The sequence below is a fragment of the Cyphomyrmex costatus genome, unplaced genomic scaffold (genome assembly GCF_001594065.2).
Source record: "Cyphomyrmex costatus isolate MS0001 unplaced genomic scaffold, Ccosl1.0 scaffold76, whole genome shotgun sequence".
NCBI classification, from domain to species: domain Eukaryota; kingdom Metazoa; phylum Arthropoda; class Insecta; order Hymenoptera; family Formicidae; genus Cyphomyrmex; species Cyphomyrmex costatus.
Window position 1 is genome coordinate 799,843 of NW_017280333.1, and position 27,979 is coordinate 827,821.

Genomic DNA, 27,979 nt, shown 5'->3' on the forward strand with positions numbered 1-27,979 from the left:
GTAATAGCGACTACGTATGTACGCGCATATATATAGTACGTACATACACCCACGATCATCGATTCTGTCCCTCGGAAATTGTCACAAATCGAACGAGAAGTGACCGCCTTTCTATGCTACATTAATTCCCACAATCCATGCACGATTAATGACATGACTAAAGCTGGGAATAGTTGATTGGTCAAGTTCATCCGTTTTGATGGAAACCAGGACTATTTAAATTAAAAAGAAAAAGAAGAAGCTTGGAGTAGTTCGAGTTCTGGAGAAGAGCCACTTATCCGCGGCGAATGCGTCTCAGTTTGGGTGCTATTAAATATTTTTGAAAGTGTTACTTAGATTGTTGATTGAATCACATTTTGTTGTTGTCCTACGTGAGATGGATCTTGACTTAGAGTGCGAGAAAGCGCAAATTATTAATATTATTTATAGCATCTTTAAGAGGCTAACATTATGGCATTTTAGATAAGTTTATTTTCCTCTAAATTAAAAAATTTCACGAATTGCACTAAATAAAAAATAATTGTGGATTTTCATTATATTTTTCAGAGATATATTACTCCATCCTTACCAGGTATCACTCCATCCTTATTGTTTCTCAAACATTAAACAAGGATGACACTCGGGAGAATCTAGATGAGAATTCGAATACGGGAAAATTTTTGAGAATTATGATATTGAATAAATATGATAATTTTTAAGAAAAAAATGTATATTTCAAAAGATGTTATACATTGCCGATAAATTTGTAGCAAAATCTTGCAGAAAAAAATAATCCTAGATTGCATATCTCAAAATATGACAGATAAATTTTGATATACAATCTCGATATACAAATAAATTGTAATATATGTATATATAAGAGGCTTAAAACTGGAGCAATCATTCGCTGAACAATTGTACTATAATGGTATTGTTTCTATCTAGATTATTTTCTTAGATGAATATTTAGTTAGACAAAAAATGTAGACTTAAATAATAAACCGAAGTAATAATTTTTTTATTTTTCGTATACTGAATATTACAATAAAAAATCACTATCAGTCATTGTTACTTATAAAAAGATCATATTTATAGTTATTTGTATATGTAACTATTATATCATTTAAATAGGCCGGCGATTAAATATTATCTTGCCATATGTATAAGTCTTATATAAGTAAAAAAGGCTGTACAAACTGGATCCATGCACAATTTATAGTATTTTTTTTTAAACATCTATAAAAAGTATTGAGTAAATTCAACATATACATCCTAGATTATTTTTTATACTATATTAATTGTGTCAGAAAGTTTAGTACCTTTTCATTAAGACTTTGTGAAATTATTATTATTATAATTATGTCATACAAAATGTATTAAACTGTTACTAAAAAATTATTTTATTATTTCAAGATAAATATAAAACAGTAATAAAAATATAATTTTTTAGAAACCTAATTTTTGTACATTTACAAGAGACTTATCATAATTATCTGGAACCAATTCGAATCGAAATATTTCGTTTTGCTAATAAATAATTGATGGCTAAATACCGACAAAAATAATAGCGCATCAAATACTTTCGTTCTTAAAATAGTCTTAAAAAATGTCTACTTATTGGCTGCGTTCGGTAATTGCAAATCTGAGGCGTCAGAGTGCTCTTATATTATAGCATATGTCACGTACACTGTAGAAAAAGAGCACTCCGACTCAGATTTGCATTGCCGAACGCAGCTATTGTTTTCGTACATATACAGAGTATCCTATTTTGAACAATCCAAACGAATATTTCGAAAACTGATCCCGGCAGGTAAAAATGTTTCAGACAAAAGTTATATATATATATATGATCTAAAAAGAGACAAATAATGGCAAATCACCTAAGGAGAAAGAGACAATAAAAAAATAACTAAACTTCGGTCAATATGATATCAAATTGATATTATTGTTTTGTTCTCCTTGGGTCAATTGTCTAAGAATACAAAATACCGATTTTTTAAAGTTACACAAAGATATTTTTTAAATAAAATTATGGTTTTTTTTTTACATAATATGATTCTTCTAATTACTTTGCATATAAAAATATTATGGTTATCAAAAAAGTCAGTTATCTTAAACTTATATCTTATGTTTTAGTTTGGCAATTTTTGACATGAAATATTACATATTTTGTAAATTATGAATTTATTTGATAACCATACTTTTATGCAAAAAATGAGATAAATAATCAATTAGTGTACAGAAAATAGAACTGCTTTTTAAAAAAGATATGTATAATTGCATGCCGCAACTTACATAATTTTTCACTTTACAATTTTTTAAAATAAATTAAAAAAAATGATTTTTATCATCCTATACAACTTCTGTCTAAAATAGGTCTACGGTAGATATGTCGATATCGAGCAAAAATATCGACTATGAATATATGCAGATATTTAAACACTATTTATATTCATAAATAAATAGACATCGAATAATAAATAAATTTTTTTATAAAAAAATTTAACAAAGCGACGATAATATTTCAATTTTTTTTAATAATTAAGCTTACAAACGAAAACCATTTTCAATATTTATTAACATAAGGAAGATTCTATTTGATTGGAAGATTTATGCACAGTACAGTACAGCTATCTAAGTTTTGATAGATAAGTCTTCAAAGAAGAAAGTTAAAAATTAAAAGTATTCATAAAAATAGAGAGTGAATATGAATAGTTAAAAAATATCTAGATATTCATAATTTTTTATTTGATATTTTTATATCGAACAGTAAAAATATCGAATATTCGATATTATCGATAAACATCCCTAGTCTGCAAGGAGCATATTTTTAAGTTATGTTAGCTAAATTAAGGTACCCTCTCTATACGTTAAAGATTGTAATAATTATCTTTAAAAATTGGCAGTATCTTCTGATACATGTAAAAAATATATATGAAAATTTAGTATAAACATTATTAAAACTTGTTAATTTACAAGTTGATAGCAAAATCAGTGGTGCATATATTATGTATGTATAATATATTACAATGTCATCTATTATAGAACAATTGTTATAAGATTAATATTATAACAAATGGCATAAATTTTATGTTATCTTAAAAATTGACATTCTTTGTATCAAATATGTACAATTTATTAAGCCTTCTGATTCCGTTGTCGCGGTTATATTAGAATGTGACGTTATAAGCGAGAAATGATACGTAAAATTATATATATTTATATTTGTAATCTCATTTCTTCTACAATATATTTGTATCTATTATCACTTCTTGTTTGTTACTGTCTTGTATATTATTTAGTTTATGTTATTGTTATCCATGTTTTCAACAAAGCTATTATTATTATTATTATTACAAATACACGAAGTGAAAATAGGCTGCATACACGTTTCGCATGCTTTTTAGGATTATTAACTGCTAAGAGGAGTAACGATAGCTTCAACTCGCTTTCACTAGTACTTTAATGCGATCACATTATTTCGTTTTATCCAAATTTTCTTTATTTACAAATAGAATTTCTTTATTTACGTACGGAATATTTACAAAGAAATTTAAACGTATAATTTCTTGCTTATGACATCACAATTACAATGTGGTCATGACTAATCAAGAGGCTTAAATTTTGAATAACAGTTGCCTGAAATAGATGACAAGTAAATATTGAAATAAAAATCTCTATTTTTTTATAATTCTTTCATCGTTGATACTGTGAAAACTTCCACAAAGCATATGCAATACTGCATCAGATCGGTATACGGAATACTGTATCGATAACAAAATTCTTCTACAAAGAAACGTTCAAAAGTATAGGAAGCAACTAAACTAATGACATTGTAATTGCCATTTTTTAAGCCGAGTATCATTATCGTCAGTATCTGTAGTACGATAGTAATATTAGTCAAGAAACGCAGTTTCCTGATTTGGCTTTCCTTCTGTTTTATCGCTAGTGGAAAAATTACTGGCACTGTACCAAGAAATAATAACAACGTACGAATTTTTTCATCTATCTGATATGCGCTTAATATACCAGATGTCAGCAATGCCAAAGGGACAATTTCAATGACACTGGAAAACCAATCGTAAAAACTTCGAAAGCATCTTGCTGTAGGTGTCGATGATGAAGTAAATGGTACTCCTGAAACATTAACATAATAAATAAAAAATTACATAAGAAAATATACATATATACATTCAAGTTAAACAGACTTCAAAATGATATAAGGTTCAATATTATAATTGTGTAAAGACATTGTATGTATATAAATACAATTTGATCACATGATCATATTATTATATAAATTATATTAGTTGTTGGAACATGTAAGAAATAATATTACATTATTACATATGCAATTACAAGTAGATAATGTTTATTAAAACTCATTAAGTAAACAACAAAACTAATATTATTGTGATTGCATGTGTTAAAATATTCTTTTTATAAATGTACACAAGGATATGAATTTTTAAGTTACTAATGTGTATAAAATCTTCTAATTACAATATACTGATATTCTACCTAAAGTTATTCATTTCGAAAAAAATTAAAGTAATATGATATAAAAATAATTATGAAAATATCACTATTTTTTATTGAGATAACTAAGTGAAATGAAAAAATCCTCAGAAGATGAATTGAAGAAGACAAACCCACTATAGAATTGAATATGTTTTTATGACAGTTCCTCACGTGTTCCAATGATAGCAAATAATTTGCATGAATTACCATGAATCCTTAATGTTGATAAATGCAGCAAATATCTTCCTCTCCTATTCCTGATTTAGACGCAAAAATTAAATACTGTATGCGACTATGTGTCATTTTGTATCAATCACTCTTCACTGTGACCCCTCCCCCCCTCAAGTTATGACATGGAATCTTAGGTGGCCCATACCTATAAGTGATTGTTTCTTAAACGAAGAGGATAGCGATTTAAAAAAAAAAAGCAGATTGTCGGGAAAAGAGGCATAGGTATGTTAAAAGAAAATATATTAAAAAAATTTAGGACTGGAAAAATAGCAATGCAGATGTATAACAATAATTTAACCATAGTAACATTTCAGGTTTATTTGAAAAAGAATCAAGACAATATCATAATAAACAAAACAAGAATAAAAAGTAAAATAAAGGGAAAAATTCAATTAATTGGTTTCATGTTGCCATTGTAAGAGAAAAGAGATGTTTTTGGGAAAAAGGAGTAAACGCAACAAGATTTGAAGGCGTAAAGGTATTTACCAAATCTGAAGATTCCCAGAATCGAATGCATGAAGAGGATTCGAAAGGCACGCAAGGACCATGTGATTGGCAAGGCTTTCACCCGGTAGGGCTCAGCGAGATGTTCCATGCACATTGCAGTCACCAGCAATTTCACAAGATGCGCCACGACACTGCTCGCGCTCACCATGATCACCGTTGTCTCGTCGCGAACACCTTTCCAAGTAATCTACGATTGTCCAATCGAGAATAGTCGGTCGAATTTTCCATCCAAATCCAAATTGCCGGTTCCAATGGTGTCAATCCCACTATTCCCACTTGATTCCACTCTGCAACTGTGGTGGAGGGGGTGGAGGTGAGACATAAAGGCCTGTGTCCATGGTGTTAGAATTCTGTCCGAATTCTCAGACCGAGAATGTGTAGCCAATCAACATGTAGTCTTTACGGAAAAACTACATGTTGATTAGCTACGCATTCTTGAATTGAAGAACTCCTCGAACTGATTCTAGTACTGTGGATGCAGAGCTTTATATCATGGTATGTGCAGTACACACACAGATATAATACATCGCATGTGACCGGCACTCTAATTGGTAGTGAAAGGCATGATGAGAGAAATATTGTTAAATAATGAAGTACGTGATTCGACTCAGTGCCACTTAAAAGAAAAAGAAGAAGCAAACATTTATATATTCCCCGAATAAATCACAACTTCTTCGTATGCCAACATGGAAGAAAAATTGATTACGAAAAAGAGACTCGATTACAGCAACAAGCTCATCCTAGCACCTATGGTGCGCATCGGAACCCTTCCGATGCGTTTACTTGCTCTGGACTACGGCGCGGATATAGTTTACACCGAGGAATTAATCGACAGAAAACTACTTCGTTCGATTCGTCGAGAGAATGGTAAAATAAATTTCTTTCGTTTAACTGGAATGATAAATTGCTTAAGATTTATATACATTATCACAGCTGCGTTCCATTTGACACAGCATTCTCGGAATCATTTCATCCTTATTTATCAAATATTAAATAACAAATAATATTCACGAGAATTGTGTTCCAAATTTATTACTGGTGCTAAAAACCTTTAGTTTACTTGCGCTATAGATATTTAGTACTGGCAATTTTGGAACACAGCCAGGAGTGCCAAATTGCATGGAGTGGAAAACGATCTATACCTCAACATGATATATTACTCTGATAGCAAAGCCTATGGAGATAAATTTCGAGCAGAGCCTGCTACTAATTTTTTATTGCAAAAAGGCTATAACTCAGCTAACCATTTGATTACAAAACCAGCGTCTACTGTATCCAAAGATTCATATTGAAACCTGATTTGAAGAATATGTTTTGAAGACAACATTAGAACAGATCTAACAATAGCAATATGATAACAATAAATTGAGGCCACACAGATCAGATCTGTCTCCACTTGAAATAAAAATGGATGTTCTTGACAGATATTGTTGTATTCTTGCTTAAAGAATGCTGTCACGTTTGCAACAAATCTGCTTATGGCTTAGTTTATCAAGAGGTTATTATACATTTTGCAAACATAACTTTGTAGTGACAGAAAATGTTTGTTGGAAAATTGTATGTATACAGAGTTCATATTATCTGACATTGTCAGCAAATTTCTATCAGAAATTGACAAAGCCTGCTAGACATGATATGCCAGCAGATTGATGGCAAAAATTGAACAAAGTCCTGTATAATCTAACAGCAGATTGAAAGCAAAACTTGATTCAAGCAGACATTGTTTGGTTTCTGCCACCAATCTGCTGGCATAGCGTCAGCAGTTTTGTCGATAAATCCATAGCCAACGCAGACAGGACTGTAGTTTTGTAGTCAAATTCTGTTTGCTGTCAATTTGGCCTTAAAATGCTAATATTTTGCTGTCAGGGTATTTTTCTATAGAAATCTCTCTCTTTCTCTCTCTCTGTAACGTTATATATTTGATATAATTAATTGTAGTTATATTAATTGCATTATATCGTGATTATAGTCTTTTATTTATGTCAAATTCTGTTAATTAAAATTAAATGATCTTGTTTCTATAAAAATTAAATTGTTTTTTTGTAATATAACTTATAATACCTACGTTTGCTCTCTTGTTGAAATTATAATTGTGATCTAATTATCGACATAACTGAATGTAATCTTATTGTTAGATTTACTTAATATCATTATTTGCAGATGTCTTAGGCACTGTTGATTACATCGATAAGACTGATGGTACTGTAGTGTTTCGTACTTGTTCTCGAGAACGAGAACATGTTGTTCTTCAAATTGGTACATCTGATCCAGTAAGAGCGGCTGAAGTCGCTCGTATGGTGGAAAATGATGTTGCAGGCATAGACGTTAATATGGGTTGTCCAAAGAAATTTTCGATACTCGGAGGAATGGGTGCATCTCTTCTTCGCGAACCACAGAAAGCGATCGATATTTTACGGAAGCTGATTGAGACAGTAACTGTACCGATTACCTGTAAAATACGCGTTTTGCCTGATCTCGAGGAAACTCTTCAACTTTGTGATACCCTTGCCTCCACCGGTATCGCAGCCATTGCTGTCCATGGTCGTACAATTGAGGAAAGACCGCAGCATCCTAATCGCAACGATGTTCTTCAACAGATCTCTGCTAGACTTTCGATACCGGTTATTGCCAATGGTGGATCCAAAGATATTCAAAAACATTCCGATATATTTAGGTAACGTTTTGGTGCATGTCTATCGGAAGATCTCGTTTAATTTGTTAAAACATGTTTCCACAGATTTAAAAAAGAAACTGGTTGTAGTAGCGTAATGCTTGCTCGCGCCGCCGAGTGGAATTGCTCAATATTTCGTAAAGAAAATTCTCTTCCGATGGAAACCGTTATAAAATCGTATTTAAAGCATGCAATTAATTGCGACAATTCACCTTCTAATACAAAATATTGCATACAGAATATTCTACGGGAACTTCAAGAATCTCCTCTAGGTAGAAGATTTCTCAATGCGCAAACACTGGAACAAATATGGTGAATGTCTTATTTTGTTTTCTTTTTATTTGCTTTTTTTTTTTTATTCTTATTTAATGAACTTTTTCAGTCAAGTGTGGAAATTAGATGATTATTGCCGATCTAAAAGTGAAGAGTTCCAGGCTAAAGGTTTATTAGGTCGTTTTGAAGTAACACCGGAAATTCTCAATAAAGATAACAATAGTATTTCTCATAAAAGAAAAATTCATGAAGAGGAAGATGTTTTTCTAATGCGTTGTGCTTTTTTGAGAAACAGTTATATAACAGACTCGGAACTGCCAAAGACTAGGTTACTTAAGTGGACTAAAGAACATCATAAGAAAATGCCGGTATATAATACTCGGCAGGAGAATAAACTCTTTTGTTCTGTAGTTACTGTCGATGGCAGAAAATATGGCTCCTCTTTCTGGTAAATTGTAATAAACAAAAAATATTTCTCCATTTTTTAAATTACTTCAATGTATTTTTTTTTTAGGGAAAAAAACAAAAAATGGGCCGAACAAGGTGCTGCTCTGGTATGTCTCTATTTTTTAGGAATTATTGATGAAAAAAATCTTACCACTTGTAACATTCTTTTATAATAATATTTGCTTTATTTTTTTTTATTGTACAATCAAATTTTCATATAGTAAAATCTTGCTTCGTGATTATTGACTATAGGGATACAACAGATGATTTGTTGAATACTGAATAAACATTGGTTGACAATGATTGTCAACACAACTAAAAAAAAATTGAAAAAATCTAACGTTTCAGACAGTTTATTTGTTAGAACATTAAGCCCGATCTACAATTGCGTAAACGTAGACGTAAGCCCATTCTACAATTGCGTAAGCGTACTTATAAATGGTTGTAGTTGTACGAATTAATCAATCACAGTCAAATATGAAAAAATGTTTGACTGTGATAAGTCAATTCTTACAACTACAGCCACTTACAACTACGTTTACGCGATTGTAGAATAGGCTTTAAGCCCATTCTATAATCGTATAAATGTATCAATACCATTTATGTTATACTATCCTTATCTAATGAACGATGAAGATGGAATATGATAGAAAGAGTGCTAATAGTGCTATTTTTCTCATTCTTTCTGAACAAAGCCTCTGTCTATCCATGGTGAACAATCAATACTGCCGTTATCGAAATTTTATCCCGATTGGTTGTTGTAATCTTAGAGTCACGACATATCTTTACTCGATTGTAGATTAAAGCTGGCGGAATACGATGTTTGTCCTGCTGGATTGCTAGCTAGATGAGATTCTTTCTACCGTATTGGCTATGATGCTGGCACTGTCGGTATACCACTGCCAATATGATGGCAAGATTCTAATCCAGCTAAGAATCCAGGAATACAAGTATTGCTGCCGGCTTAATATGTTGTACAACGTTTAAACCAGAAACATAATCAAAAGAACAGGCAGTAAGAGAGTTCAATCTATCAAAAACCGTGTATACTAGAATGGTCGCTTTCTGAAATCTCTTATTTCCTGTTCCTATTGTCTGTGGCTTTTCATTGGCTGCGTTCAGCAGATTCAACAATTGAGATGAACGCTCACTATTATTGACGTATTCTTTTAGATCACGCAATCAAATTTTAGATCCAAAAGAATACATCAATAATAGAGAGCACTCATTCAACTGATAAATCTGTTGAACGCCGTCATCGTGTTTCAAGTCTACTGCTATTACTCCCATAATCTCACGTTTACTCAATTGTAGATTGGACTTAATATATGTATATAAATGGAAGGAGAATATGGACACACACACACGTTATGGTCCACTCAATGGTTGCGTTCAATAAACTCACAGTTTTGCAATCGTTTTGTGATTCGTCTTGCTGATTAGATTATACTTTTAGGTCTAAAGGAATAGTCCTATCTCAGCAAAGAATCATAAAACAGTTTTAAAACTGTTGAGTCTGCTGAACGCGACCTATGGTTGCGTTCAGCGAAGGAAATAGCTTAGGGTGCCTTCCATCTGATGACATAAGTCGATACAAACGTCATTCTATCTTTCTTGACATTCAGAGAGTGCCAAAGATAGATACTTGTGTCGACTTGTGTCATCAGAAAGCTATTTTTTTTCGTATATAGTATTAAATAATTTAATGTTTTATTAAATTTCAGATTTTATGAAATAGTTATGTTGTATTTTTTTTTAGATTTTTAAATAGCTTTGACGCGACATGGTTCAACACTGGGCTGTTCCTATATTTTTTTTTATTACAAAAACATTCGTACTTAAATTTCCAGCTTTTATAAAATTATGATTTTGTGATATCACTTTTTTTGATATCTTTGAAGGAGTACCTCTGCTAAAGGTCTAATACTTGATATGCTGACTTTAAAAAAAATTTGATTTTTATCTTATTACATACATACAATCAAAAAAATTAGCTTTTATAAAATAATCACAATTTTTTGCAGCCTTCCGTATTAATAGTATTTTGAGTCGCGAATTTCATACTGTGTATATACGTTTCAACTTCAGTTTGAATCTTTATCAGTAAAACACTAAATCAAATTTATAAAATACAAATAGGAAAACCTACATAATATTTTTGTTTACATTCCGTCTACATTTTACTTAACAAAGTTTATTTCCTTGTACATTATGCCATGAATTCAGGGTGAATAAATTCGGATTTCCATAACCAAAGGGAAGAGACTTTGCCCTAATTTGAATACCCAGCTGAATGTATCAGAAAATATTTGATATAAATATTTAAAAAAAAATACAAATACATTATATTATAAATAAATAATGTTTTTTTATTTTCATACTATTTTATTGAAAATTTTCTACATAATTTTATTATTTAAACGCTAAATAAACGCTTAATTTAACTTTTATGATTTGCAAATTATTAATCCTAGTTATACGATACTCGGGAGCAAATGTACATATGTCAATATTTTATGTAATTATTTTGAATTTTAATTTGTATTTATATATTTACTTGAATACGTGAAAAAATTCTTGAAGCAAAATAGAAACAGAAATCAACAGGTAATGATGTAAACTTTGAGATATTTTAGAATTGGTGTAATTCGCAAACAATTAAAAAATTTACGCAGTTTGAAATTAATATCAAATTAATTTATTTGTACATAACTTATTATTAGAACTTATATAATGACACTGTGTTTATATATTTTATTATAATATGATTCTTCTCTGTGATATTTACAATGCAGAATCATTTTTTGGGAACCTATATTGGAATTAATATGTTGAGAATATGTATATAATATATACATAAAAAACTAAAAGCTTTTAAAACAAGAAATTATTAAATGAGTACCTCATAATATGTATAATAAGATTATAAGTGAGATATTTAGCATAAATTATTAATATTAAAGTTAAAAGGAAATAAAGACGAAATAAATTATAATTATAGTAATTACATATAATATATTTTTCTTCCAAATACATCAGAATTTATATTTTTATTCAATTTCTTTTTTTTGTTTCATTAAAAGTCATGTATTATAATATTGAAGTAATAAATCATAAATATATCGCGGAAAACAAAAAAACTTACAATTGCATGTTCTAAATTATATACTTTGCTTCAATGTAATTGTATGTTTTCTAATAATATCTACATCAATTTCTCATCACTTAAAAAAAAATAATAAATTCAGATCATTGAAAAAATGAATATTTTATATGAAATATATATATATATATATAATAGTTATCACAAAATTGGAAATCAGGGAAATGTCAGAAAAATTAAAAATGGTCAAAGAAATTTAAGAAAAAATCGGAATTTTGCAAAATTTTTTTGGAAAATTAAAATTCTTGACTTAATAGTTAAAAATACAGTGTCAACAATATTAACAGTAATTTATATTGTAATCTCAAATATTTAATGATTTTTAAATCAGGATCGCAAATGCAAAATTTTTAATATTGAAAGTTAGAGAAATCTGAAATTTTCATGAAATCATGAAATTTTGTTTGGAAATCAGAGGGAAGTTAATTAAGATGATGAATTTGTATCAATCATTCAATAAACGAGAATAAAATTGGATTTTAAACCATACATCCAAATATATATTTTAAATAGAAAATTTTTTTTATTTAATAAATCTTAGAGGACCGTGAGAATCAAAACCAATGAGAATCAAGTCGTAACGGTTAAACTGGATCTCAGGTGCTTCTATAATTGTGTGAATTGACTGCGAGTTAAATTGATTAACAATTTAATAATTTTTGATGCTCTTCTCTTTACGCATCTTAGATCGATCTTAATAATGTTGAATGACATATTAAAATCTGTAAATAATTCTCAGTGCGAAAAATCACCTCGACCGAGAGTCGAACCCAGATCTCTTGCATTCCATGCGAGTGTTCTGAGCCTTTAGACTACTGAGGCCTTAGTAATATTCTTTGCATATGTACGAATAACTAACGAAATAATATCTATTTCAGGCGAATTAAATAAACAATATTAAATTTTATAGGAGAATTATAACCAATGAGAAACGATAATTATTACGAAGAATATTATTTCGTATACGATACCTGTTTTCTTGTTGGAGTGCTAGCTGAATTAAAATCTTGCTACCTTATTGACTGCGGTGCAAACAGTGCCAGCATCGCAACTAATATGGTGGTAAGAATTTAATGCAGCTAGCAATCCAACAAGAAAACAAGCATGATCGTGTGTCGCAGGCTTTAAAAAGATTAATACTCGTTAGAAACGAAATTATATTTGTTGTTTTTAATTTTATATCGTAACGTTATTTCAGTTTGATATAATTTTTTCTATTTATAGCAATTATGATGAATAAGTATATTATTTTCACAGAGAAAACAGTTTGGATGTTTTAATTATTTTATAATATTGATGTGGTTAATATAAAAATATTAAATATACTAATTATTCATGTGTGTATGTGTGTGTGCTGGATTGTAGTACTAATTTACATTTATGCAATATATTCTATTTATTTTATCAAAATTTGCTTTCCATTTAATGACACAAGCCGATAGAAATGTTCTACCTTTCTTTGCATTTCATATGTAACAATAGGAACAGGACGATACTTGTATCGACTGTATTTCAGCCATCAAATGGAAAGCACTCTTTATTATCATATTTTAACCATACCTTATAACACATTGAGATAATATATATTCACATGGTAAAAGGATGTACATTATTTTGATATTGTAGTAATAACAATATATAAAATATCTATTTGCAAACGGAATAAGAAACAAGAGTACTTTATTCTATCAGTATAATTAGTTAAAAGAGGGAAGAGACCTAGAAAAAAGATACGAGTGATGCAAAAAAAAAAAAGAATAAATTTAAGAATGGAAGATGCAAGACAGAAACAAAAAGAAATAGGAAATAAGACGAAAAAAAATTGAAAGTGGGGAACAATAGAGAAACAATAAGGAAAAAGGGGAAAAAAGACAAAAGATTGAAATAGAAAAAAAGGATAAAAAAACTCAACGAAATAAACAGACAAAAAGAGACAAATTAAGAAGGAAACAGAAAGAAAATGAAAACAGAGAGAGAGAGAGAGAGAGAGAGAGAGAGAGAGAGAGAGAGAGAGAGAGAGAAAAAAGGAAAGAGGAAATAGGACGAGTTTGGGAAAGGATCAAGAATGGGAGACAGAGAGAGGGTAAAATATTGTAAACACAGTTATGCATTGTCTTTCTTTTTAAATAAATTGCATATTATGATGTAAAAAAATGATGTCATAGCCAAAACTTAGCACAATGTATTATTTCTATTAAAACCAATTAATTATCTTCATTCCCAAGTTAATTTGCTTATTTAGATAATCGTTATTTTCTGTTCCATTATACTAAAAACTACATTATTATAAATTCTTTCTTAATGTATATGAACAAGGGATGTAAAACTTCAATAAACAAGTACGTGTGAATAAACAAGTAGGTATGTGTGCACCGTTCTTGCCGCGTAAAAGGGATTTTCAATTAAATATTATCTATTACGCATGTGTGTATATATATATATATATATATACACATATACATACAAATAATAATACTTCTTAATAGTACAATGTGGCAGAAAATTAAATAAATAAAAAATATTTATATAACTCTATTCGTAGGTAAATAATCTCGTCATTTTTAGATATTTTATATATAATTTTACGTATGTATATTACATTTTCTGTATATTATTACATCTTCTATATACGTAACCATTTATATACGTACATGTGTGTGTGCGTGTGTGTACATGTGTATGATATGCGTGCGCGCTGTGTGTGTGTGTATATACTTAAACTATAATTGGGCAAAAACGGTACACTAGTCAGATTAAGAAGTGTGAATATTACTATTTAACTAGTAGAGTTTTATATAGTAATTTTTCATTATATTCCATTTTATGTTAATGTGCATTATATTAATACACGAAAATGTAAATAATGAGCGATTAAATTTTTCTTAATGCATTATTCATATTCACATTAGGAACTGACAAATCCTTGAAAAATTATATAAAAAAGATACATTATACAAGAAATTGGAGCATATTGTGTTCCTGTACATTCTTTACAAATGTGTATCATCTTGATGTACAGATTCTCTCGAATGTACATTATATGAATCAGCCTTACATATTAATACAGAATAATTTACGTGTTTAATGCATAACAAAGATACTAGGAATTATAATCACGGTGTGTAACCACGAAAAGCAAGTTTTTTTGTTGTAAATTATTAGGATAAGGGCTATCGGCTATCGCACGTACGTTGCCGTAGCACCTTACGTCACCTTATGTCAGAGCTTTGCCTTGCGTCAACTCATAGCCAACATAAAACATAACGCACAAAGAACATAGCATAAGAAATGAGTTACGTCTTCTTATGCTATCGTCCTTCTTTGTGCGTTACATACGTAACGTTTTATGTCGATCATGACTACGTTCACATAGCACCTTAATTAGGTTTAATAACATAACATCCATATTGATACAAAACTAGCCAATTATAGCTATTCTTCTAAAAAAATGGAATGACTGTAATTAGCAGTTTTATAACTACAGATGCTCAATTAAAAGTGTCATGTAAATGTAGTCTATATGTTGATATAAGGCACTACGATGATGTATGTGTAGTGACCCTAAGATTGATCTGCGCATAGGGCTCGAGTTTACAAATGTACACATATATTTATATTTTAAATTAGTATGTTGTTCATATGAATATATGCAGGATGTCCCATGTTAATTTTCACAATATTTCAAAATGTCAAAAAAAAAAATAAAAAATAATTTATAAAATTATTAAGGAAAGTTTATCAAAAAATTAATAATTTTTGAGATATTTTATATATTTTATGTCAAAATGTATAAGTATAAAGTATAAACCAATGAGAACACGTAATGGTCAAGCTGGATCTTGGATACTTCTATATAATTGCTTATGAATTTATACACTAAATATGTAGATTTTTAATTGCCGAATTTTTTTTCAGAATTGAAACACAAACTCTAAACTATAAAGTATAAAATATCTCGTAAAGCTATTGATTTTTCGATATCTCTAACTTAATATTTTTATATGCTAAGAGGAATTATATTATGTAAAAGAAATCATACAATTCTATTTAAAATGATAGCTGTAATCGTCATAAGACCACGAAAAATTGATTTTTTCGACAATTCATTTTCCTATTTTTGTATCTCGTCAAACCATATAACTATTGTCTGAGACATTTTTTTCTATTTTTTGAAATATTTCGATATGAAAGTTAAAATGCGACATCACGTATGTATACTATATATATTCCTTTTCAAGATGTTGAAATATCCTGAGTTAAATGACTCTCCCTATGTGTGTGTGTGTGTGTGTGTGTGTGTGTGTGTGTGTGTGTGTGTTTTACAGAAAAATATTCCAAACAAAAGTTGTATCGTTTAAAAGATAAATAATGGTGAAATTAAATTTTGAGAAAATTGATTTCTCTAAAATCATATAATAATATCATCGTGATTTTTTCAAACGAAATTATATTCTTTACATATATGTTCCTTTAATTATTCTGCATATAAAAGTATTAACGTAAAGTTATAAACAATTTATATATAAACTTATATATATATATATATAAAATTTATATATAATATAACTTTACGTTAATACTTTTATATGCAGAATAATTAAAGGAATCATGTTTAAAAATATATAATTTTATTTTCAAAAGTGATGATAACTATTATATATGGTATTGAAAAATCGTTTGGAAATGAATTTTACCATTATTTTTTCTTTTCAAACGATACAACTTTTTATGTGAAATATTTTTCTCTAAAATATATTTTTTTAAGAGGTATTTTAGTGGCTCAAATTAAATCATTCACTGCTCGTGCGCGCGCGCGTATGCTTTTGTGTGTGTGTGTGTGTGTGTGTGTGTGTGTATACGTATATCAATGTGTAGGCATTGTGACAAGTTTGAGGCGTTCGTAAATTTGTTTGTGGTAACTGGTATAGTAACATTTACCGCAACCTGCTTCCATTCATATCCATTTTTCTATTAGAAATTATTAAAAAACGAAAACATCATATAACAAAAATATATATGGTGAACGAATTTATTTTACGTTACACTTCTAGATTAATCTTTATATTCTATTTTCGTTGAAAAATAACGGCGGTAGTATCGCTGGATGTACAAAGCAGGTATTCACAGAGCGCAAAGAGTGTACTTGGCTATAACAAACATTTTATTCAACTATTGTTGCATCAGATATAAATGAACATTTTTATTATTGTTAAAAGTATCAAATTAATTGGTTTAAGGTATGTATACAAGTGTGATATATGTGTGTATGTGTGTGTTCCGTCGTTGCGTATGAATGTCATGTATGTGAATGCAAATAAGAGTGGTTTAAATTCTCTTCATAGTCATTGCGCGTATTATGTAAACACGAGTAATAATCTTTCAAATAAAAATGTATCTAGCTGCATCTTTATGTATCTATAGATTTGCCAAAAACATAATAACGGTAACATTGAAAAAAAAGTAGAAATAGGAAAATGCATCGCAAATTGTAAAACGGAAGTAATGCACTACTTTCGGTATCGCATGCACCGGCCAATATGGTCGGAGCATATATGTTCATGCGATAAATTTTATGCCAGAATCCTAATCTCCCTCATAATTCTCTAAGTACATCGCAAATTTTGAATAGTTATATACTTTTGAAGGAAACATAATAAAATAAGATGGTTCAGTTTTAGATGATAGGATTAATGAAGCCGTTGCTACAAACCAGAATGATTTTCGTGCAGAGAAGAATATACTTGGCAATATGAAATATTTGCTGTTGTATTGTTATATTCTGTAGTAGATTGGGATTCAGTTGACAATTGCTGAATTTATAAGAATTGAGGCAGTTCTTCTGAGAGGGTCAAACACCCACTTCCAATTTCTTCCATGCTTTCCAATCCGTTTGTCCCATGAATCGGTACGCTGCTCATTGTTACGCCACGATGATCTGTAATAACTTGTTAGTTAAAAAATCTTGACACGAGATTTTTTACTATATATGTATATATATATATATATGAATGTTACATAATTTATGCATGAGTACATTATATCTTACTTCACTTAATCTCAAGAAAATATGAGTAAATTGTTCGATTTCAAAAGTATCCGTTTATATAAGATACGTCACACTATTTGGATAATTTTGAACACCTATTCCATTATTACTGCGTTATTAATTATGCAATTTATAATATACAATTACATATCTTTCTTGAAAAGCAATTTTTTTTTTTGTAGATTCATTTGATTATTCTGTGCTATGCATAAAAGTATTAAGGTAAGTTATAAAAATGAGTCTTGTTTACGAAATATTTTATGTCAAAATATAGTAAAATAAAATATAAAATATCTCGTAAAATATTTCTTTTTCAAGCATTTTAACCTACTTTTATACGCAAAATGCTCAAAACAATCTTTTATTTAAAAATCGTGCAATTGCATTTTTCTATTTGCATTTCATAAAAAAAATAAGTCAATAGAAATATAGATACATATAGTATTAATGATGATTTCCTATAATGTAGATTGATTAGTCTAATATTTTCAAAAAATAATTAAGATTATTTTTTATTCATTAAAAGCAATGATAAACGCGATAACAAACAGGGGTTTGAAGATTTATACAGATACAGAATACGCCATTGTAACATTATATTATTGTTTAAATATCACTGTATTACATATAGGATGTCCCCGTATAAGTGGCTACCCTTTATCTTGTAATCTTACTGAGATAGATCTAATAAATATAATGCCAAATTAAATGGTTTTATATATACATATATGTATTTTATACACACACACACACACAGGATACCTTAGAATCTTTAGGATGATGCTCGTGTGCAGATAAAGAGTATTAAACTGAGTCAAAAAGTTCTGTACAATTTTGCAATTTTCGTAATAATTAAAGAAATATTGATTTTTAAACAATACAAAGTGTTTTCTATAAGATCATTACATGACTACATAAACGCGTATGTGTAGCGACTATTGTCGCTTGTAGTAAACAATTGTCCACGTGCTTAACGATCAGATAGATGTACATTTGGTGGTGTAGCCAGATAAAATACTGGTTTATTCAGCAATCATTAGAAATTAATAATTGACATCTCATTATTTATTGCGAAAATCTCAAAATTTATTTTGGATTTTTCAACTCAGTATAGCCTGCTCTATCTGCACATGAAAATTGTTCTAAATATTTTGGAACTCCTCGCATGTATAAACGTACAGGGTATTCCACCTAACGTGATCAACCGTTTTTATAGAATAAGCTCTAAAAATATGTTCAGATAAATGGATAATTTGACAGAGCATAAATAATAGTAAATATTAAAGAAAAACGCATACAATTCTATTTGAAAAAATGATCATGATCTTTAAACATAAAAATGAATATAAAAAATCGGTTTTTTTGAAAAATTAATTTTACTATTGTTTGTGTTCTGTCAAATCATAAAAATTTTGTCTGAATATATTTTTTATTCAACCTTGCTCTACAAAAATATTAGGAGTGGTCATGTCTTGTGTGCGTATGTATGCATGCACGCGCATATTTTATTATTCAATGTCACATATCTGGTAATTGGCGTATAAAATTAGTTAATACAACAAATAAACAATATGTGTATATATAATCAATATTTTCTATTTGTAATGTATTTACAGCTTACATTTCTTTTATCTTACTTAAATACAGATTATATTTCAAAGTAAAGTGCAAATAACATTCGTGATTATATCCCTGCACATAGTATCAGGCATAAAAATTTATATATATATATATATATATATATATACACACGAATGTATTTGTTTTATTTTGCTTGTTATATTATTAAATCTAATAATAATGATAGATATAAAATATTGAGCGTAACATTTTTGAAAAAACGATACATTGAGAGCGCATATCTCGATGAAATAAGAAAAACATATTTTACAATATTAAATTTGTAGTGTATAAGTTAATTATATTATAATTATATCAATTAATATAGAGGTAGATTAAGGTGGTGACATTACCTGGGTCGCTACTCACCTACAGGCACTGAGCCTGCCATGGGAGTAGGTGACGATGACACCATCAAACGACCCTGTTCTTTTACTATAGGATCTAAAATAGAAGAAAATATATAATTAAACAAATGCATGCTTAAAAACAGAATATTTTTGATACACAATATTTCATTGAACAAAATATAAATGTATCATACAAGCCTATTATAGTAACTTTAATTTTCTTTTTCTATTTTGAAACCTATTTGAAACCTTGTAAGACAATACAAAAACAAATACTAAAAAATATTTGAATAATGTATCAAGTCGATATATACTTACAAAAATAAGGATGTTCCATTGCTTCACGTGCAGTTAATCTTTCATAATGATCATAGCGTAAGAGTTTGTCAAGAAAATCCAAACTATCTGGGGACACTAAATGTTGATTCTCCGAATGTACAAAACGTTCCCAACGTTTACGCGAATGTCGGCCTAGTATGTCGTTAAAACGAGGATCTAATTCAATATGATACTTGTCAAGATATTCGAATAGCTCTTCAGTTCCAAGAACTTTTGCAATTCGAACTAGTTGATCATAATTATCATGTCCATGAAAAAACGGTTCTTTCCTGAATATCATGCTCGCTAGCATGCAACCCAATGACCACATATCTAATGAATAATCGTACATCTGTAAAACATCAAAATATTATTCAAGATTAACTTACATAAATAAGATTTAAATATTTTTTAATAATAGACTTTTATAAAGATAATTAAAATCTAGAATCAGGTAGATATATTACCTCTCTATTTGTTTTTCATCTTTTTTTCGTCCTTCTAATCTCTTTGCCTGTTAGATTTTAATATTGCAAAATACTTACTTGATAATCTACAAGTAATTCCGGGCCTTTAAAATAGCGGGAAGCTACTCGTACATTATATTCTTGACCAGGATGATAAAACTCTGCTAGTCCCCAGTCAATCAATCGTAATTTTCGATTTTCATGGTCTATCATAACATTGTGCGGTTTCACATCTCTGTGCATAATTCCCATACTGTGACAATAATCTAGCGCCTGTTCAGGAATATAAAACAGAAATAATTATATTACATTTTTATTTGTATTTAATTAGATAGTACATTGTCGTAGTGTTTCAATATGTCCTTCGTAACAAATAATTCAAAAGTCCAAAATTCAAAAATATTGTTGAAATTTTATAACTTGTTGATGCACTTATCAGAAGAACAAAAATAATTTTTCACATGTGTTTTTAAGTAAAATGTCAAATGCATTTTTAAAATAAAACGTTTTATGATTTTTTAAATTATAATTAAAAAAGAGTAAAAAAAAATAGAACAATTAAAATTATTCACAAAAATGTAAATTCATATATAAATATAATTTTCAGTTATTAATACTTAAAATACTCTGATAAAGTAAAAAAATGTATAATTAATATCAAATAAACTGCAAATGAGGAAGAATAAAGTAAAATCGTAGAAAAGCCATAGACTAATCACAATCTATAAACAAATGACTTCTTTAAATTGTTTAAAAAATAGAATATGTAAATAATTTTAACTTTCATCCAAAATATCTTGTATGGATATAAGAATGCTGCAAAAAGCAAAATTGAAGTAATGACTGTCACATCCTTGATTTTAATGAGAAAAATAAAAATATAATAATTCAACTTTTTAACTCTTTTTCAGACTGATGTGATATACACCTATATCTATCAACAAACAATAATCTTGATGTTCACCATCAACCGATATTTAGTTCCATTGCACTTAACAATACACGCACTTTTAATAATTCATAGAGGTAGTATCTTATGTCGTAGTCAGTTAACGTCTGATATAATTGCTTGAAATCTGTGTTGTTGACATGTTCGAAAATCAATGCCGGTGTCCTTGAAACTGGATCTTTAACAACTGCTTGGAGTGTAATTATGTTGGTCCCACCTTTAAGATTTTCTAAAATTTTTATTTCCCTTTTTATTTTCTTCTTTTTAACAGGCTGTAACAAATAAAAAATTATTACTTTCAGCTTTTAGTTTATATCAAATATTTATACATAACATGATATATAACATGACTATGAATACAGTCAGTCTTATATAAATGCTTTGAAACATTTAATTGATTAATTAGAAGAATTTACAAATTAATTAATTAAAGAATGCTTTAAAGTGTTTGTAGCATTATATTGACCATACTCTATCATACCTTCAATATTTTTACAACACAATTTTCATTGTTTGTAACATTTATGGCCTCGAATACTTCACTATATTTACCCCTGCCTAATTTTCTTACTAACTGATAATCATCTTGTTGCCTAAAAAAATATATATAAAGTAAATAAAATAATATATTATAATAGTGGTAATATCATTGACATGTTGTGATAAATCTTACCCCCAATCGACAACATAAGATTCATAGTCCCAGTATTCTCTTGGTTTATGTGAATTTACATCAGCGTAGACACGTGCTCTACTTGGTAAAGCCATTCTTAGAGAAGTATTATTATCGATAAGCGTCTTGTTGAATGGTATACTATCTCGACTGTCTATTCCAAACTTAGAGCTATTAGCGACTTTAACTTTCTTGCTTATCCAGCTACGTGCATGTGAGAACAGTAATGAACCTAAGCAATTTACACAATTTTGTTGAATGTTTACATAAATAAAAAAATATGAAAAATAATTTAAAAAAGAAATCAATTAAATTGCTACAATAAATAAATAATTGTGAATTCAATTGTATGGATTACAATGCACTGATGCATATAAAAGCTGCTGTATATTGATTCAATCTAAGTATAAAACTGAAATTCAAATATTATAAATTATAAAATATACATTTTGTCTAACAACACAATAAAGTATATTAAAAATTTCGCAACTTAATCTATTTTTATATTTATACTAAATGTACATTTTTACATTGATATATGTACAGCAGCTTTAATACATGTCATATGCTCAATGACAAGGAGGGACAATGCTCTAATCTTCACTGATTTTGATAAAACTTGAAGCAATGTTAGAGATGAATATAAAATCAACAATCTGTAAAGCTATTTTGAATGGATCTTAGAAACCAAGTATATAATGAGTTGAATATAGATACTCCCTGTATGCTTATTAGTATATACTATTATTATAGAAAGAGACATATTAACAAGCTGCTGTTGATTAGAAGTTAGCATACTAAACTGTGGTGTCACAGAATACTGGTTTCAAGCGATCAATGATAAATGAAAAGAATAGCCAATAAGGCCATTTTTGTGTCCCCTTCGATTTCCATTAAACCATTTTTTTGTATTGTGTAATCATTAGAAGGATTAAAAATGACCATTAGGTAAGAAAAAACTTGAGCCATAAAGCCATAATTAATTATTAGTATGAAACGGCTTCTTTAAGATCCATATTTAAAGAAACAGTTCTATAATCATTGGTTTCTAGTTGTCTGTTAACATCACTGCAAGTTTAATCAAAATTGATAAACATAGCCTCTCCTTGTGAGTATATCTAATTTGCAATGACAATAAGAAATTAGCAAGTTTTATATATAGTGTAAATATGTCGATGTCTTAAAAGAGAATAATACAGAAGCCTAAAAAAAAAATATAAATTTATACATCCTCTCTTTCTTTCTCCCACTTTCTTATTATTATTTTTACAATTTATTACCAATGTACATATAATTTATTTTAAAAATATTAAACAGATTTAAAATCTCGAGATACAAATGCAAATTTGCTATGATTAAAAACAGTGCCAAAAATTTCATAAAAATTGTATTTTGAACTGACAAAAGATAAAGATGAGTGTGATAAAATTATGCAGACAGAAATATGATCTAAGTTTTTATCAATTACAATTAAGTAGAGGAAGTATTATATTTTCGTTTATCAGTTATAACGTTAGAATTTGGATATATTTAAAAATATATTTTTGAGTTTCTTTTCGGAGGCCCAAAAAATCGTGTCGAAATAAAATTAATTTTCTAACTGATTCGAGGAGTTATGAGAGGAACATACTACTGATCAACGGAAGAAAAGTACGCAAAAGCATGTAAGAGGCACAAGGCACGTATACACATGTACTCAATAAATCACACGCCATCATGATCAAGGAATAGATGTAGACCCATTTAGGAGACTCACCTAAACCATTCCGAGCCTGAATATTGATTGAATTCAACACGACGGATTCCTGGATTCGTTGCGAGTGTACAAAAATCACTCACGAAGTTGCTAAGGCCGCGCGAACGCGTGAAACTCTAGATTTTTTAGGGCGGCCGGCTTCTCAAACGAGCGAGGTGCAAGATGGCAGCCGGCAACCCGCCACAGACTTCGAAAGTCTAGACCGGAAACCCTTCGTGCTGTGTCAACAAAAGCTGCGTATTATGGCGGCCTAAAGTCTGTGTCCACGATGTTACAAATCGGTCCGAGATCTCGGAGAGAAAATGCAGACTCAACAGTTTTACAACTGTTTTATGATTCTTCACTCAGATAGGACTATTCCTTTGGATTTAAAAGTATAATCCAATCAGCGAGACGAATTATAAAACGGTCGCAAAACTTTTAGTCCAGATCTACAAAAAAAAACTTAAGGCTGGAGTCACATTGAGCGGTAATTACAGCGGAACGGAATAGTGAAACCAATCAGAACTCTACAATCATTCCGCTGCTTTACTTTCTGCGATTGTGATTGGTCTCGCTGTTCCGTTCCGCTGTAATTACCGCTCAATGTGACTCCAACCTAAGGAAAAAATTTAAGGCAGTAATAGCTCCAGCACACTGGACGCGGAAACGCTTGCCGCGCGGCAAAATGTGACACGGTAGCCAATGAACATGCTAAGCCCATGGCACATACAAAAACGTAAGGTCGTAAAACGTAATCAGTAAGCGAATTGGCCAATCACAGTAGAGACCGTAAGGCCGGTAGCGAATCCAATGTTACGATTTCCTTACTGATTACCACTGATTACGTCTTATGGGCCTTCTACAATAAGCCGTAAGTCACAAATCATAAGTCATCAGCTAGAAATGGACCAATCACAGTCGTCAATTTTTAGTTTCTTACTTCCGATTTATGACTTATGGCTTATTGTAGAAGGCCCATTATGGACCTTCTACAATAAGCAGCCATGCTTAAGTTTTAAGTGTTAAATCATAAGAAATTTACCAATCACAATCGAATGTAAGAAGAATAATCGACTGTGAGTGGTCAATTTCTTATGACTTAATACTTAAAACAGGTAATGGCTTATTGTAGAAGGCCTATTACGGCCTTACGTTTTTCTATGTGTTTCTGGCTTTATCCCATCGATCTTCCAGCGTCCCAACACCACCCAACACTTGTGATTGGATAGTATCGTTGACTGTTGACAGTGTGGTGTGGTGGTGTAGACTGTAGACTTTCATCTTGTCGATTTGTGAGTGAAGAGTTTTGCACAGTTAAAGAATAAACATTTTAGCTTGTCAGACGTTGTAAATTTCACGGTATGCTTTTTGATAGATTGAAATTTCCATTCTCTGTTTCCTGTTCCCTATTCCTTCGATTGCGCGCAGTCGTTGAAAATTAGCATTGACCTATTTATGATCGAAAGAATGATCAATTTTGGTAGTGGCAAATAAAAACATTAAACTGTATATTTTTCACTGTGTTGCAGTATATATATATATATATATATTTCGCAAACAAAAGTATAACTGAGAAAGAAAATCACAAATTAGCAAACAAAAGTATAACTGAGAAAGAAAATCACAAATTGTTATAACAAAAATATGGCTACGATGGGCGAGCCTCTCACTTTAGCAAGAGGTAAATTTTTATTAATTGTTTTATAAGTTGACACACATGCTATTATGACGTATAGATGACATTCAATGATTATTTTAATAATTATACTGAAATTATATGAAACTTCATCCTTTGTAGATATCAAAAGGTCTATAGAATTATTAGATAAACTACAGAAAGGTAAACAATTAGAAGATAAAACATTTTATATATTTTCACAATTATCTAACTTTATAATATTAATTTTCTTTAGGAGGAGAGGTTCCTACAACAAAATTAGCAGCATTACAGAAGGTATTACAAAGTGATTTTCTTAGTGCAGTACGGGAAGTATATGAGCATGTTTACGAGACTGTTGATATCCAGGTAAGAATATAAGCAATAGATAACTAATTTTTAATATTTATTATTAATAATTACATTACAATTAATAACTTATTCACAATTGTAAAGGGATCACAGGATGTACGTGCATCTGCAACAGCAAAAGCAACTGTTGCCGCTTTTGCAGCCAGTGAAGGTCATGCACATCCACGTGTAGTCGAACTACCTAAAACAGAAGAAGGACTTGGTTTTAACGTAATGGGAGGTAAAGAACAGAATTCGCCGATTTATATATCTCGCATTATTCCTGGTGGTGTTGCTGATAGACACGGTGGTTTAAAACGTGGAGATCAGCTTTTATCTGTTAATGGAGTGGTTGGTAAAAATGTTATCATTTTTATTTATTAAAAAACACATTTTTAGATAATAAAATAATTTGTTTTAGTGCGTCGAAGGTGAAAATCATGAAAAGGCAGTGGAATTATTAAAGCAAGCTCAAAATTCTGTAAAATTAGTAGTTCGTTACACTCCACGTGTTCTAGAAGAAATGGAATTACGTTTTGATAAACAGAGAGCTGCTCGTAGGCGTCAACATATGCAATAAATATAAGTGCAATATTTAATTCATTCAAAAAATGGAAGTTTATCGACTGTAGTCTATCAATACATCTAAATACATTTAAATTATTTATGCTTTATAGTTATAAATTTGACTAGTGTATAACTGAATTATATGCATATATTCATTCAATAAATATAACACCTATTGTCTATATACTTTTTCTCATCTTTTTGTATTATCTTTATATGATCAATGTTAAAGTATATGTATATTAAACATTTTAACTTGTTAAGTTTAACCTGATGTTTTATCCAATAAGCTTCATCTGATGATGTCGTAGATGAAACTCATTAGATAAAATATCAGGTTAAGCTTAATTATTATACATATTAACCAGATAATGAAAAATTAGGTCTTACTTTTTTTGTTTGGCTTTAAAGGTGATAAGAAGATGTGTGAAGTGAAAAATAGATAAATTGATATAAAGTCTGGAAGAAGTTTTAGTCAGACTAAATTAATGGATAAATGTTCTGTCTCTTTTTCGAGCATGAGAAGCCTATCACATCGTGTAACACAGGTCCTTGGTCGTATATAATAAATACCAGCAGAATTGACACATAATGAAGAATATTATATTATGAGATTTATATTATAGTTAATCTCTTTCATATAATGATGGTACGAATATTATATGTGAAATATATTTATCTCTCTGTGAAAATCGGATGTAGAGCGATTGTCGTAATGCACATATAACCTTACAAAAAACAATAATTTACCATTTTATTTAGTTTTATTAACATTTAACCAAGTTTACTTTTATGCAAACGACAATTGTATAAGTACACTTTGACACAGCATACAAACAATACTGCTAAATCAACAACTAATCAGGATTTAGCAAAGAGAGAAAGAACGCTCATCCATTTATCTACCTCTCACTCTACAGTGTTGTTCTACCCCCACCGCTGCCAACAGTGGTTACGTTCCAAACTTTACTGCCAGCGCTGAGAATCTACAGTTTACGTTACGTCTACTATACATTTTTAGCATGAGCAGTCAATATTAGAACACAGTCCTAAAAGAGTCTCTAATCGGAGTGGCGCCATAAGAAAAATACGAACATGCATCAGTGGGCAATTGCAATAGTGCGCGAGTTAATCATTTCCAATTTTAAATGAAATTATTATACAATATTAATTTTTTATTCGTTGTTTATATATTATTTGGATATATATATTATTTGGATTGAGTAAGGTAATAATTTTTATAGGGTTATAATTTAGCGTTTTTAATATCAAATCTTTTATGCAAGTGATACGTATCACTGAAATTAATGTAAAATTTTTATGGGATTTTATTTCGGCGTCAATTTAAATTAAAGGTATTATCACATAAATTATATTTTTTAATTTGGCATAATAGCTTTTTGTTTAAAATATAATAAGATGTATATGTATATATATATATATATATATCA

The 27,979-nt window shown here is 29.5% G+C and overlaps 4 protein-coding genes across 5 annotated transcripts; 2 read left to right on the forward strand and 2 right to left on the reverse strand.

Moving 5' to 3' along the window:
- Positions 1-3,664: 3,664 nt before the first annotated feature.
- On the reverse strand, positions 3,665-5,386 carry LOC108781132 (uncharacterized). Its single transcript, XM_018549026.1, has 2 exons — positions 5,218-5,386; positions 3,665-4,116 (listed from the first exon to the last, which is right to left on the reverse strand). The coding sequence occupies exons 1-2, from the start codon at positions 5,384-5,386 to the stop codon at positions 3,665-3,667; spliced, it is 621 nt and encodes a 206-aa protein (XP_018404528.1).
- Positions 5,387-5,721: 335 nt separating this feature from the next.
- Positions 5,722-8,944, forward strand: Dus2 (Dihydrouridine synthase 2). Its single transcript, XM_018548996.1, has 5 exons — positions 5,722-6,105; positions 7,399-7,912; positions 7,976-8,221; positions 8,292-8,630; positions 8,697-8,944. Exons 1-5 carry the CDS (start codon positions 5,925-5,927, stop codon positions 8,800-8,802), a joined length of 1,386 nt encoding a protein of 461 aa, XP_018404498.1. The 5' UTR covers positions 5,722-5,924; the 3' UTR covers positions 8,803-8,944.
- Positions 8,945-17,628: 8,684 nt separating this feature from the next.
- Positions 17,629-24,136, reverse strand: CkIIalpha (casein kinase II subunit alpha). The gene is made up of 8 exons (XM_018549027.1): positions 23,972-24,136; positions 22,216-22,447; positions 22,024-22,135; positions 21,602-21,814; positions 20,672-20,866; positions 20,127-20,478; positions 19,812-19,902; positions 17,629-17,727 (listed from the first exon to the last, which is right to left on the reverse strand). Exons 2-7 carry the CDS (start codon positions 22,308-22,310, stop codon positions 19,820-19,822), a joined length of 1,050 nt encoding a protein of 349 aa, XP_018404529.1. The 5' UTR covers positions 22,311-22,447; positions 23,972-24,136; the 3' UTR covers positions 17,629-17,727; positions 19,812-19,819.
- A 1,346-nt stretch (positions 24,137-25,482) lies between these two features.
- Positions 25,483-26,608, forward strand: veli (L27 and PDZ_signaling domain-containing protein veli). Of its 2 annotated transcripts, XM_018549029.1 has the most exons (6): positions 25,483-25,534; positions 25,574-25,634; positions 25,752-25,793; positions 25,867-25,979; positions 26,067-26,312; positions 26,383-26,608. In XM_018549029.1, exons 2-6 carry the CDS (start codon positions 25,598-25,600, stop codon positions 26,539-26,541), a joined length of 597 nt encoding a protein of 198 aa, XP_018404531.1. In that variant the 5' UTR covers positions 25,483-25,534; positions 25,574-25,597; the 3' UTR covers positions 26,542-26,608. The 2 variants fall into 2 exon arrangements, with proteins under 2 accessions (XP_018404531.1, XP_018404530.1); XM_018549028.1 differs by lacking the exon at positions 25,483-25,534 and having other exon boundaries at positions 25,552-25,634.
- The last annotated feature ends 1,371 nt before the right edge of the window (positions 26,609-27,979 follow it).

What these genes read in the sequence shown, in the direction of transcription:
- LOC108781132 (XM_018549026.1), bottom strand. Translation starts at nt 5,386, where the DNA reads ATGGTGAGCGCGAGCAGTGTCGTGGCGCATCTTGTGAAATTGCTGGTG. An exon ending in TCTGGGAATCTTCAGATTTG is followed by an intron (nt 4,117 to 5,217) that starts GTAAATACCTTT and finishes TTAATGTTTCAG; the next exon opens with GAGTACCATTTACTTCATCA.
- Dus2 (XM_018548996.1), top strand. Translation starts at nt 5,925, where the DNA reads ATGGAAGAAAAATTGATTACGAAAAAGAGACTCGATTACAGCAACAAG. An exon ending in TTCGATTCGTCGAGAGAATG is followed by an intron (nt 6,106 to 7,398) that starts GTAAAATAAATT and finishes CATTATTTGCAG; the next exon opens with ATGTCTTAGGCACTGTTGAT. An exon ending in AAACATTCCGATATATTTAG is followed by an intron (nt 7,913 to 7,975) that starts GTAACGTTTTGG and finishes ATGTTTCCACAG; the next exon opens with ATTTAAAAAAGAAACTGGTT.
- CkIIalpha (XM_018549027.1), bottom strand. Translation starts at nt 22,310, where the DNA reads ATGGCTTTACCAAGTAGAGCACGTGTCTACGCTGATGTAAATTCACAT. An exon ending in ACCTCTATGAATTATTAAAA is followed by an intron (nt 20,867 to 21,601) that starts GTGCGTGTATTG and finishes ATTCCTGAACAG; the next exon opens with GCGCTAGATTATTGTCACAG. An exon ending in AATGGAACATCCTTATTTTT is followed by an intron (nt 19,903 to 20,126) that starts GTAAGTATATAT and finishes CTTCTATTTTAG; the next exon opens with ATCCTATAGTAAAAGAACAG.
- veli (XM_018549029.1), top strand. Translation starts at nt 25,598, where the DNA reads ATGGCTACGATGGGCGAGCCTCTCACTTTAGCAAGAG. An exon ending in GCCTCTCACTTTAGCAAGAG is followed by an intron (nt 25,635 to 25,751) that starts GTAAATTTTTAT and finishes CATCCTTTGTAG; the next exon opens with ATATCAAAAGGTCTATAGAA. An exon ending in ACGAGACTGTTGATATCCAG is followed by an intron (nt 25,980 to 26,066) that starts GTAAGAATATAA and finishes ACAATTGTAAAG; the next exon opens with GGATCACAGGATGTACGTGC.